Here is a 12,960-nt window from a genome sequence, read left to right as displayed (position 1 = left end):
AGTAACTGTGACTCTGTCTTCTTGTAGGGTCCATACAAATCACCAGGACGAAGAGCCAACCCCACAGACAGGGACTCATGGCCACCCAGCTCAAGTAAGATATACTTTTTATTAAAGTGCCTTGCAAAAGTATTCACCACCCTTGGCGTTTTTCCTATTTTGTTGCATTACAACCTGTAATTTAAATTGATTTTTATTTGGATTTCATGTAATGGATATACAGAAAATAGTCCAAATTGGTGAAGTGAAATTTAAAAAATAACTTGTTTAATTTTTTCAAAATTTCAATTAGAATGAAAAAGTGGTGTGTGAATATGTATTCACCACCTTTGCTACGAAGCCCCTAAATATGATCTGGTGCAACCAATTACCTTCAGAAGTCACATAATTTGTTAAATAAAGTCCACCTGTGTGCAATCTAAGCATCACATGATCTGTCACATGATCTCAGTATATATAGTTGAAGTCGGAAGTTTACATACACCTTAGCCAAATACATTTAAACTTTTTCACAATTCCTGACATTTAATCCTAGTAAAAATTCCCTGTCTTAGGTCAGTTAGGATCACCACTTTATTTTAAGAATGTGAAATGTCAGAATAATAGGAGAGAGAATTCTTTATTTCAGCTTTTATTTCTTTCATCACATTCCCAGTGGGTCAGAAGTTTACATACACTCAATTAGTATTTGGTAGCATTGCCTTTAAATCGTTTAAAACCTCTTGAAGCTAGGGGGCAGAATTTTTATGTTTGGAAAAATAACGTTCCTAATGTAAGCTGCCTATTTCTCAGGTCCAGATGCTATATAATGCATATAATTGACAGAGTAGGATAGAAAACACTCTAAAGTTTCCAAAACGGTCAAAATATTGTCTGTGTATAACAGAATTGATTTTGCAGGCGAAAACCTGAGGGAATCCAACCCGGGAGTGCCTCTTATTTTGAAAAATCACTGTTCCATTGCCTGCCTTCTGTCCGTTTAAAGGGATATCAACCAGATTCCTTTTCCTATGGCTTCCTCAGGGTGTGAACAGTCTTTAGACATAGTTTCAAGCTTTAATTCTGAAAAATTTGCGAGATTTATCAAATCGCGTCAGTGGATAGCTAAATGTCCTTCGATTAGTTCATGCGCGCGAAAGTTGTAGCTCAACATTTTCTTTATCTCTGTTATTGAATAGTTTACCGTCCGGTTGAAATATTATCGATTATTTATGTTAAAAACAACCTGAGGATTGATTATTAAAAACGTTTGACATGTTTCTACGAACTTTACGGATACTATTTGGAATTTGTCAACCCTTGATGACCTCATCAAAGGTAAGCGATTCATTTTATTGCTTTTCTGACTTTCGTGACCAATCAACATTGCTGCTAGGTGTTTGTAATGTTTTGTCTAGTGATCGATAAACTCACACAAACACTTGGATTGCTTTCGCTGTAAAGCATATCTTCAAAATCTGACACGACAGGTGGATTAACATCAAGCTAAGCTGTGTTTTGCTATATTGCACTTGTGATTTCATGAATATAAATATTTTTAGCAATTTTTTATTTATTTTGGGGCTCTGCAATTCAGCGGTGGTTGATGAAAATGATCCCGCTAAAGGGATCCGTGCGTCAAGAAGTTTTAACTTGGTTCAAACGTTTCGTGTAGCCTTCCAAACTTCCCACAATAAGGCTAATTCCTCCTGATAGAGATGGTATAAATGAGTCAGGTTTGTAGGCCTTCTTGATCACACATGCTTTTTCAGTTCTGCCCACAAATTTTCTATAGGATTGAGGTCAGGGCTTTGTGATGGCCACTCCAATACCTTGACTTTGTTGTCCTTAAGCCATTTTGCCACAACTTTGGAAGTATGCTTGGGGTCATTGTCCATTTGCAAGACCCATTTGCGACCAAGCTTTAACTTCCTGACTGATGTCTTGAGATGTTGCTTCAATATATCCACATAATTTTCCTGCCTCATGATGCCATCTATTCTGTGAAGTGCACCAGCCCCTACTGCAGAAAAGCACCCCCACAACATGATGCTGCCACCCCTGTGCTTCACGGTTGGGATAGTGTTCTTCGGCTTGCAAGCATCCCCCTTTTTCCTCCAAACATAACAATGGTCATTATGGCTAAACAGTTCTATTTTTGTTTCTTCAGACCAGAGGACATTTCTCCAAAAAGCATGATCTTTATCTATTTGTGCAGTTGCAAACCGTAGTTGCAGTTGCAAACCGGCATTTCAGGTTACGTCGATATAGAACTCATTTTACTGTGGATATAGATACTTTTGTACCTGTTTCCTCCAGCATCTTCACAAGGTTTTTTGCTGTTGTTCTGGGATTGATTTGCACTTTTCGCACCAAAGTACGTTCATCTCTAGGAGACAGAACGCGTCTCCTTCCTGAGCGGTATGGCGGATGCGTGGTCCCATGGTGTTTATACTTGCGTACTATTGTTTGTACAGATGAACGTGGTACCTTCAGGCGTTTGGAAATTGCTCCCTAGGATGAACCAGACTTGTGGAGGTCTACAATTGTTTTTCTGAGGTCTTGGCTGATTTCTTTAGATTTTCCCATGATGTCAAGCAAAGAGGCACTAAGTTTGAAGGTAGGCCTTGAAATACATCCACAGGTACACCTCCAATTGACTCAAATTATGTCAATTAGCCTATCAGAAGCTTCTAAAGCCATGAAATCCTTTTCTGGAATTTTCCAAGCTGTTTAAAGGCACAGTCAACTTAGTGTGTGTAAACTTCTGACACACTGGAATTGTGATACAGTGAAATAATCTCTCTGTCAACAATTGTTGGAAAAATTACTTGTGTCATACACAAAGTAGATGTCCTAACCGACTTTCCAAATCTATAGTTTGTTAACAAGAAATGTGTGGATTGTTTGAAAAATGAGTTGTAATGACTCCAACCTAAGTGTATGTAAACTTCCGACTTCAGCTGTATAAAGGGATTACAAAAGACATGCAAAGACCAGATATGCTGAAGTGAAGCTCATCTCTTGCTAATCTCAGTGGCTAATTTTGGTATCTCTACTGTATGTTGTTGTTTCAGTTGTCTCAACAGATCAGCAGGTTAAATCTTCTATGGGAAATCCACAGAAATTACCACATGTAGCTATAACAAATTGCACCCAGGGCAAAGGAAGGGCGGTGCCACGATAAGAGTGATTTATACAGAACATTGGTTGGCATGTACTTCATACGTCTTTGCCTGCAGTTCTTATTCCAAGATTATTTGAAATGAGTTGCAGTGGAGTATTTAGGGATAATCACTTCAGTAGAATCAGATAAGATGGTGACCAGACCACTGTGATCTGAAGCTTCTAAAACCATGACATAATCTTCTGGAATTTTCCAAGCTGTTTAAAGGGACAGTCAACTTAGTGTATGTAAACTTCTGACCCACTGAAATTGTGATACAGTGAAATAATATGTCTGTAAACAATTGTTGGAAAAATGACTCATGTTATGCACAAAGTAGATGTCCTAATCGACTTGCCAAAACGATAGTTTGTTAACAAGAAATGTGTGGAGTGGTTGAAAAACCTAAGTGTATGTAAACTTCCGACTTCAACTCTACACCTGTTCTGAAAGGCCCCAGAGTCTGCAACACCATTAAGCAAGGGACACCACCAAGCAAGCGGCACTATGAAGACCAAGGAGCTCTCCAAACAGGTCAAGGACAAAGTTATGGAGAAGTACAGATCAGGGTTGAGTTGTAAAAAAATATCCAAACCTTTGAACATCCCACAGAGCACCATTTAAATCCATTATTAAAACATGGAAAGAATAAGGCACCACAACAAACCTGCCAATAGAGGGCCGCCCACCAAAACTCACAGACCAGGCAAAGAGGGAATTAATCAGAGATGCAACAATGAGACCAAAGATAACTCTGAAGGAGCTGCAAAGCTCCACAGCGGAGATTGGAGTATCTGTCCATAGGGCCACTTTAAGCCGTACACTCCACAGAGCTGGGCTTTACGGAAGAGCGTCCAGAAAAAAATAAGCAACCATGTTTGGTGTTCGCCAAAAGGCATGTGGGAGACTCCCCAAACATATGGAAGAAGGTACTCTGGTCAGATGAGACTAAAATTAAGCTTTTTGGCCATCAAGGAAAACGCTATGTCTGGCGCAAACCCAACACCTCTCATCACACCAAGACACCATCCCCTGATGTTTTTCATCAGCAGGGACTGGGAAACTGGTCAGAATTGAAGGAATGATGGATGGCGCTAAATAAAGGGAAATTCTTTAGGGAAACCTGTTTCAGTCTTCAAACCTTCCAGCAGGACAATGACCCTAAGCATGCTGCTAAAGCAACACTCGAGTGGTTTAAGGGGAAACATTTAAATGTCTTGGAATTGCCTAGTCAAAGCCCAGACCTCAATCCAATTGAGAATGTGTGGTATGACTTAAAGATTGCTGCACACCAGCGGAACCCATCCAACTTGAAGGAGCTGGAGCAGTTTTGCCTTAAAGAACAGGCAAAAATCCCAGTGACTAGATGTGCCAAGCTTATAGAGACATACCCAAAGAGACTTGCAGCTGTAATTGCTGCAAAAGGTGGCTCTACAAAGTATAGACTTTGGGGGAGTGAATAGTTATGCACACTCAAGTTTTCTGTTTTTTGTCTTATTTCTTGTTTGTTTCACAATAAAAAAACATTTTGCATCTTCATTGTGGTAGGCATGTTGTGTAAATCAAATGATAAAAAAACAAACATCTATTTTAATTCCAGGTTGTAAGGCAACAAAATAGGAAAAATGCCAAGGGGGTGAATACTTTCGCAAGCCACTGTACGCCGTTCTCAACAACCTTGATAATTCTCTTTCACGCAACTTTATCTAATTGTGTAATTCAATTACATTGAACATATGTTAGGAACTATCAAGCGTTTTAATCAGCTAGCCTGGTTATCTGTAGAGAAAAGTGTCATTTTAATCCAACTTGGTCTGGTCCACATAATTATTACAGACTCAGCACCCAGGTACCTATAAAAATATTTTACATATATAAGATGTCCACCAATACAACACCAGAGCCAGAGACTCTGATATTGCTTGTTTTAAATGTAAGAGTCTATCTGGTAAGAACACTTTTTTTTATATTCCGGCATTGTTGAGTGCAACAAACTACCACATCAACTCAAAGCCATGGCAACCATAATTGACGACACTAAATTACTTGGTGTTACCTCAGATTTTAAAATGTCATGGTCAAAACATATATATTCAATGTTGTAAAGATGGGGAGAGGCCTGCTTTTTTGACACTCCACAAAGCAAGTCCTGCAGGCTCTAGTTTTATCTTATCTTGATTTTTGTCCAGTCACATGGTCAAGTGCTGCGAAGAAAGACCTAGTTAAGCTGTAGCTGGCCCAGGACAGAGCGCCACGTCTTGCTCTTCAATGTAATCAGAGGGCAAATATTAAAACTATGCATACCAGTCTCTCTTGGCTAAGAGTTGAGGAAAGACTGACTTCTTGTTTTTATAAGAAACCTTAATGTGTTGGAAATTCTGGTTTCAAAAAACAAATAAACACTTCACGGCACAACCCCTCTCCCCCATGTGAACTACTTGTTGTGTGAATGCACTGACCTGTATGTGTACCTGATAGATGTTGATTAAATGTATGTATATTGTAAAGTCTTTTGTCTGTAATATATTTTTTGTTATGTGTCAGACCATAATAAGACTAGCTGTCACCATTGCCATTGGCTAATGGGGATCCTAATAAATCAAATCAAAACCATAACTTCATTTAAAAAGTTCAAAAGCTGGGTAATGATCTAGCCATAGACACATTTTCATGTCTGTATTCAGGTCATGTGTCTGTATCTATAGTATGTAATGTTGGAATCTTTTTGTACCATGGAAATGCATCTGACTTTCTTGTGATATCCCTGTCATGTTTTTTTAATGTATGTACTGTGTGTATATGTGTTTTTTAATTGGCAAATAAAATCAATCTGTCTTTAAGCTGTAGCCAGTAAGCGAACCTATGAGTTTTTATTTATTTTCAGAAATAGCTCACTCCCACAGTAGTCCTGGCCTGGACTCCACAGTCTCCACTAAAGTCCTCTACTTCACTGATCGTTCACTCACTCCTTTCCTGGTCAACATCTCCAAAAGGTACAAATACATAATCCCTCTTTGGGTCTTGATGATGTCCATTGCATACATACAGACATTACATACCTTTGTGTTGCATGCTGCCTGCAAGTTGTGGATGCAATGTACAGTGCCAGTCAAAAGTTTGGACACACCTACTCATTCAAGGGTTTTTCATTATTTTTACAATTTCCTACATTGTAGAATAATAGTGAAGACATCAAAACTATGAAATAACACATATGAAATTATGTAGTAACCAAAAAAGTGTTACACAAATCAAAATATATTGTAGATTTTAGATTCTTAAAAGTAGCCACCCTTTGCCTTGATGGCTGCATTGGGTATTGAATGCATGCATGAGTGTCATTGGTGTGTGTATTGTGTGTCTATGTGCTGTAGCGTTGTGAGGGAATGTGCATGTCTGTGTCTCTGCACAGATCAGTGTACCATGATGCCATCTGACACTGAGACTGTGCTGTGCTGTTAGGCTGGGGGAGGTGACTCTGAGAGACTTCAAGGCAGCGGTGGACCGCCAGGGTAGCTTCAGGTACCACTTCAAAGCCCTCGACCCAGAGTTTGGGACTGTGAAGGAGGAGGTAGGCATGTTTTGAATTACAACTTTGGGTTTACATTTAGATAGTGTCAAATGTTACCACTTAGGGGGAAATGCCTGAATGACCAAAATGAAAAGAGAAAACACTTGGAATTGGCAATAGTTCCAAAACCCAGTAACTATGTTAAGATCATAAAGATGTGGATTCTCCATTAAGGTTGATATGTGTTTAGAGACTTTCCCTGTATATGTCATACACTACATATACAAAAGTATGTGGACACCGCTTCAAATGAGTTGATTTGGCTATTTCAGCCACAGAAAAATCTGGGTTTGGGGAATGCCAGGAGAACACTACCTGTCCGAATACATAGTGCCAACTGTAAAGTTTGGTGGAGGAGGAATAATGCTCTGGGGCTGTTTTTCATGGTTCAGGCTAGTCCTCTTAGTTTGAGTGAAGGGAAATCTTAACGCTACTGCATACAATGACATACAATGACATTCTAGACGATTCTGTGCTTCCAACTTTGTGGCAACAGTTTGGGGAAGGCTCTTTCCTGTTTCAGCATGACAATGCCCCTGTGCACAAAGCAAGGTCCATACAGAAATAATTTGTCGAGATCGGTGTGGAAGAACTTGACTGGCCTGTACAGAACCCTGACTTCAACCCCATCTTTGTGATGAATTGGAATGCCAACTGTGAGCCAGGCCTAATTGCCCAGCACCAGTACCCGACCTCACTAATGTTCTTGTGGCTGAATGGAAGCAAGTACGTGCAGTAATGTTCCAACATCTAGTGGACAGCTTTCCCAGAAGAGTGGAGGCTGTTATAGCAGCAAAGGGGATCAACTCCATATTAATGTCCATGATTTTGGAATGAGATGTTCAACGAGCAGGTGTTCACATACAGTGCATTCGGGAAAGTATACAAACCGTTTGACTTTTTCAACATTTTGTTACCTTACAGCCTTATTTTAAAATGGATTATATAAAAAATGTTCCTCATCAATCTACAGTCGTGGCCAAAAGCTTTGAGAATGACACAAATATGAATTTTCACAAAGTTTGCTGCTTCAGTGTCTTTAGATATGTTTGTCAAATGTTACTACAGAATACTGAAGTACAATTACAGGCATTTCATAAGTGCCAAAGGCTTTTATTGACAATTGCATGAAGTTGATGCAAAGAGTCAATATTTGCAGTGTTGACCCTTCTTTTTCAAGACCTCTGCAATCCGCCCTGGCATGCTGTCAATTAATTTCTGGGCCACATCCTGACTGATGGCAGCCCATTGTTGCATAATCAATGCTTGGAGTTTGTCAGAATTTGTGGGGTTTTGTTTGTCTACCCGCCTCTTGAGGATTGATCACAAGTTCTCAATGGGATTAAGGTCTTGGGAGTTTCCTGGCCATGGACCCAAAATATCGATGTTTTGTTCCCCGAGCAACTTAGTTATCACTTTTGCCTTATGGCAAGGTGCTCCATCATGCTGGAAAAGGCATTGTTCGTCACCAAACTGTTCCTGGATGGTTGGGAGAAGTCGCTGTTGGAGGATGTGGTACCATTCTTAATTCATGGCTGTGTTCTTAGGCAAAATTGTGAGTGAGCCCACTCCCTTGGCTGAGAAGCAACCCCACACATGAATGGTCTCAGGATGCTTTACTGTTGGCATGACACAGGACTGACGGTAGCGCTCACCTTGTCTTCTCCGGACAAGCTTTTTTCCAGATGCCCCAAACAATCGGAAAGGGGATTCATCAGAGAAAATGACTTTACCCCAGTCCTCAGCAGTCCAATCCCTGTACCTTTTGCAGAATATCAGTCTGTCCCTGATGTTTTTCCTGGAGTGAAGTGGCTTCTTTGCAGCCCTTCTTGACACCAGGCCATCCTCCACAAGTCTTCGCCTCACTGTGCGTGCAGATGCACTCACACCTGCCTGCTGCCATTCCTGAGCAAGCTCTGTACTGGTGGTGCCCCGATCCCGCAGCTGAATCAACTTTAGGAGACGGTCCTGGCGCTTGCTGGACTTTCTTGGGCACCCTGAAGCCTTCTTCACAACAATTGAGCCGCTCTCCTTGAAGTTCTTGATGATCCGATAAATGGTTGATTTAGGTGCAATCTTACTGGCAGCAATATAGGCAGCCTGTGAAGCCCTTTTTGTGCAAAGCAATGATGACGGCACGTGTTTCCTTGCAAGTAACCATGGTTGACAGAGGAAGAACAATCATTCCAAGCACCACCCTCCTTTTGAAGCTTCCAGTCTGTTATTCGAACTCAATAAGCATGACAGAGTGATCTCCAGCCTTGTCCTCGTCAACAGTCACACCTGTGTTAACGAGAGAATCACTGACATGATGTCAGCTGGTCCTTTTGTGGCAGGGCTGAAATGCAGTGGAAATGTTTTTTGGGGATTCAGTTCATTTGCATGGCAAAGAGGGACTTTGCAATTCATCTGATCACTCTTCATAACATTCTGGAGTATATGCAAATTGCCATCATACAAACTGAGGCAGCAGACTTTGTGAAAATTAATATATATGTCATTCTCAAAACTTTTGGCCACGACTGTACACACAATACCCCTAACGACAAAGTGAAAACAGGTTTTAAGAATTTTTTGCAAATTTATTTTAAAAAAGAGGAAAAAATACCTTATTTACATAAGTATTCAGTCCCTTTGCTATGAGACTCGAAATTGAGCTCAGGTGCATCCTACATAGCGCGCACGTGTGCTATGTATAAAAATGGTAGTAATTCCTACATGGTTCATACAATAATTTTGACAAAACCCACATCTTGAATGTTTCCTTTCAAATCTATTGTGGTGAGAGCAAAAATTATGCAAATAGTGTCACTGTCCAAACACTTATGGACCTGACTATAGCTGGGCAGCAACACTCCCAATCCAACCTTACAGAGCTTGAGACGATCTGCAGAGAAGAATGGGACTAACTCCCAAAATACAGGTGTGCCAAGCTTGTAGCGTCATACACAAGAAGACACGAGGCTGTAATCGCTGCCAAAGGTGCTTCAACAAAGTACTGAGTAAAGGGTCTAAATACTTATGTCGATGTGATATTTCACTTTTCTATTTTTAAAGCATTTGCAAAAATGTCTAAAAACCTGTTTTTGCTTTGTCATTATGGGGTATTGTGTGCAGATTGATGAGGAAACTTTTTTCTTTAAATCAATTTTAGAACAAGGCTGTAATGTAACAAAATATGGAAAAAGTCAAGGGGTCTGAATACTTTCTGAATGCACTGTACTGTTGGTCATGTAGTGTAGTTTATATTAAAAGAGTATGCCTGTCTGGTTCTGGTTGGTGTTCTCAGGTGTTCCAGGACGGAGCCCTGGTGCCTGGCTGGGAGGGGAAGATAGTGGCCTGGGTGGAGGAGGACCATGGAGAGAGACGGTAGAACTGGGAACCAACCAACCATAGAGGGAACCACTAGCCTCAAACTGTGACCACTGGACTATGATGCCATAACACCCTCTCAGTATTCTCAGCAGCCCTGCAGAGGTAGTTATTAAAACAATTGGGACCAATCTATTTATTACTGTTTGGAGATAAAACCATACTTTCAAAAATGGCTCTGTCCTATGGACATTTGACTTACAGTAACTGTTTGAAGTACAAGTTGTTGCCAAATACGAATAAAGTTCTTCACAATACAATTTTGAAGTTTTAATAAACATGGATTATTGCATGAATATGGACTATTTGTGAATTATTTCCCAGACATGCAGTTAATGTAACTCATGATCATGGAGGAGTATAATTCCACCCGAGTCATTAATGTTGTTGTGAATGTCTTTACTAAGGTACTGTTTACTACTACAAAGGTTCAGACGCACAGCTTATAGGATGCATAGCAGAAATTACATTACTGCCTTCTCTAATTTCCAAAGTCCCAATCTCTTCAGAAAGACAAATCACCTACTGGGTGTAACTGTGTCTTGTCAGAAAAGACAGTATTTATTTGAATTGTTTTGTCTATTAATGAATTTGCGTCTCTTTAGTGTCGGCAGTACCAACACTAGAGTATAGACACTTGCAAAGTTAATAACCGTTTCTTCTTGTTGAATGTGGCAGAGGCCGACTCCTCATTCACAGTCTCAGGCAGCTCCAGGTGTAGATGGTACATATCCTCCACTTCTAGTAGTACATCATCCTACAGAGAAATACACACACAGACTATTAGACCCACAAGACCACAGAAAGGATAACTTATAATGTAACATAGGCTATTATGTCAACATAAGAGTTTAAGCAAAAGGGACAGAATTTTTGTTAATCCATCACAGGGTCTTATGCATAGCACAAGGGAAGGGGAAGCAGAGTGGTCCCTGACCTGGGAAATGCTGAGATGGCACTCTGTGATGGACTGAACCTTTGGTAGCTCCACAGTCAGCTCCAGGCTCCGAGAGAGGTCCATGGGGTCAGAGTTGACAGTGAGCTGGTGCTGTGGCCGCTGAGGCTGGGCTGTCACTGAGCTAGAGATCACCTGGATCAGGTTCTTGGTCTTGTTGCTTTGGTCCCCTGGCCCAGGAGTTCGCTGGACAGATGTGATGAGCTGCACAGGTGTACTGTCCTCAGTCTGCCCTTCACGCAGAGAGATCTGCTGAAGCAGGGAAGCTGGGGTCTGGGAGGCTGGGAAATTGAAGTCAAATGAATGTCAAAAAATGTATCTTCACCTACAGTATACCTTAAAAAACGTAGTTAGTTAGTAGGTATTGCTCAATATATTTTAATTCAATAATCTCGCCTTTATCTTGGTGGTGTCACCTTAATAAAAAATAAAACCCCTTGAATAATTACGTAGAGGCTTTACCTGTGTTGGTGGCAGGGCTGGACTGTTTTAGAGAACCCAGGCGGCGCTGCATGTCCTCTAGGCTGCCCTTCAGCTTACTGCTGCTGACGTTGTACTGCTGGATCAGACGCAGGCCATGCTGCTGCTGGGTGAAGCTCAGAGCTAACAGGTGAACCTGGTCCTCCCTCTTGTCCTTCTGAGCCTGCTGCAGCACCGCAGGACTGAACGCCACATCCATCACACTGTAATCGTCTGAGTACGTGAAACACAAGTTGTAGTACTGAGAAACGGCAATGAAACACCTTTAAAGTTCAAACAGTGTTACATAACATTAGTATCAAAACCATAAAACAAGTTATAAGAAAGTCAGCTGTAGTAGAAAGTAATTTGAGGAATGTTCACTTTTTTGCCAGCACCTCTTGTAATACAGGTTACAATGCAGGTAATTATGCAGAAATACAGGTTTGTGTTCTGCAGGACAACAGTGACTCTTGGTACCTCCTCCTTCATCAGTGTATGTCTCCAGTCTCCCTCCACACACAGGCACGGGCTTGTTCTCATCAGCAGGGGTAGGGACGCGCTTCCAGCCACACACATTGATGTACAGCAACCCTTTATTTGGCTCCTGACACAAACAATAAAGCAACTGTTCAGCCTTTTATAGTTCACACCTCCATATTATTAGCCAGCAGTGCACAGTCAAACGTGCACTGCAAACAAATGAACCAGTATTCTCTTATCAACACACTTTGCTATGTCATTTTTATGTAGGCCAGTGTTGTAAGTTTGTATGTTTTGAATCGATAAACTCTACAGTGTGGGTGTAGCTGTTCAAAGAAAATGCAGGTACTTTATGGTACCAGCATTTCGGTGAGTAGGCAGGAGTCAGGCTGAGGTGGTGCATTATAATCAGTTCCCTGCTTCATCTGTTTCTCGATAAACATCTGGTAGCTTTGAGGGTCATTCTGTGACAGGTCGTCTAACATGGACCAGAACTGGTTGACCTGCTGCAAAACTTCCTTTGTACACCCCAGGGAAGAAGACATATTTCTGAAAAGATATTGAGTGATTTAGTTTAGTATACACACAGCTCATTTGAGTTTTGCATTTGATTATGGTATGGCAATGAAAGCTAGCTATAGATGAACAAGCATGGAGAGAATTCATGGCCAGGTTAAATAACGTTAACGTTAGCTAGCTAGCTACAGTAGCTAAATAGCTAGCGCTAGGTCTACCACCTGTTGCAATACACCAGACAGCAATGCCTTTGAATAAAATCAAACTATTTGGTACGAATACTGTGAATCAAATGGTGAACAGTAACGTTAGTTATCCTTCTAACACAAAGCACATGGAAATACTCACAGTAAACTTGCTTGCTTCAAGTTCTTGCGACCCCTGTGCTAACTTTAAAGCTAAATGTTGATTAAAATCAACTTTGTAGCGAGTGATCTCTGTTACTATGGAAACGAGATG

General features: G+C 40.8%; 2 protein-coding genes across 13 annotated transcripts in view; one reads left to right on the top strand and one right to left on the bottom strand.

Moving 5' to 3' along the window:
• The window catches only part of LOC129831962 (dixin-A-like), a 27,352-nt gene extending 16,968 nt beyond the window's left edge, over positions 1-10,384 (top strand). For 9 of the 12 annotated variants that reach the window (XM_055895631.1, XM_055895635.1, XM_055895634.1 and 6 more), the window contains exons 12-15: positions 28-94; positions 6,030-6,138; positions 6,608-6,716; positions 10,006-10,384. In XM_055895631.1, the coding sequence (XP_055751606.1) occupies positions 28-94; positions 6,030-6,138; positions 6,608-6,716; positions 10,006-10,089 (369 nt within the window). In that variant the 3' untranslated portion in view covers positions 10,090-10,384. Of the gene's footprint in view, positions 1-27; positions 95-6,029; positions 6,139-6,557; positions 6,717-10,005 lie in introns of those variants that run through there. The other 3 variants (XM_055895640.1, XM_055895641.1, XM_055895639.1) reach the window with 2 other exon arrangements.
• Positions 10,344-12,960, bottom strand: pih1d2 (PIH1 domain containing 2). Its single transcript, XM_055895644.1, has 6 exons — positions 12,850-12,960; positions 12,345-12,534; positions 11,983-12,109; positions 11,506-11,736; positions 11,026-11,324; positions 10,344-10,845 (listed from the first exon to the last, which is right to left on the bottom strand). The coding sequence occupies exons 2-6, from the start codon at positions 12,528-12,530 to the stop codon at positions 10,711-10,713; spliced, it is 978 nt and encodes a 325-aa protein (XP_055751619.1). The 5' UTR covers positions 12,531-12,534; positions 12,850-12,960; the 3' UTR covers positions 10,344-10,710.

This window comes from Salvelinus fontinalis, chromosome 33, assembly GCF_029448725.1.
Source record: "Salvelinus fontinalis isolate EN_2023a chromosome 33, ASM2944872v1, whole genome shotgun sequence".
In the NCBI taxonomy this organism is placed as follows: domain Eukaryota; kingdom Metazoa; phylum Chordata; class Actinopteri; order Salmoniformes; family Salmonidae; genus Salvelinus; species Salvelinus fontinalis.
The sequence above is the reverse complement of the archived record's forward strand: the minus strand, read 5'-3'. Positions and strand labels throughout refer to the sequence as shown.

What these genes read in the sequence shown, in the direction of transcription:
- pih1d2 (XM_055895644.1), bottom strand. Translation starts at nt 12,530, where the DNA reads ATGTCTTCTTCCCTGGGGTGTACAAAGGAAGTTTTGCAGCAGGTCAAC. An exon ending in ATACACTGATGAAGGAGGAG is followed by an intron (nt 11,737 to 11,982) that starts GTACCAAGAGTC and finishes TCACGTACTCAG; the next exon opens with ACGATTACAGTGTGATGGAT. An exon ending in CAGCCCTGCCACCAACACAG is followed by an intron (nt 11,325 to 11,505) that starts GTAAAGCCTCTA and finishes TCAATTTCCCAG; the next exon opens with CCTCCCAGACCCCAGCTTCC.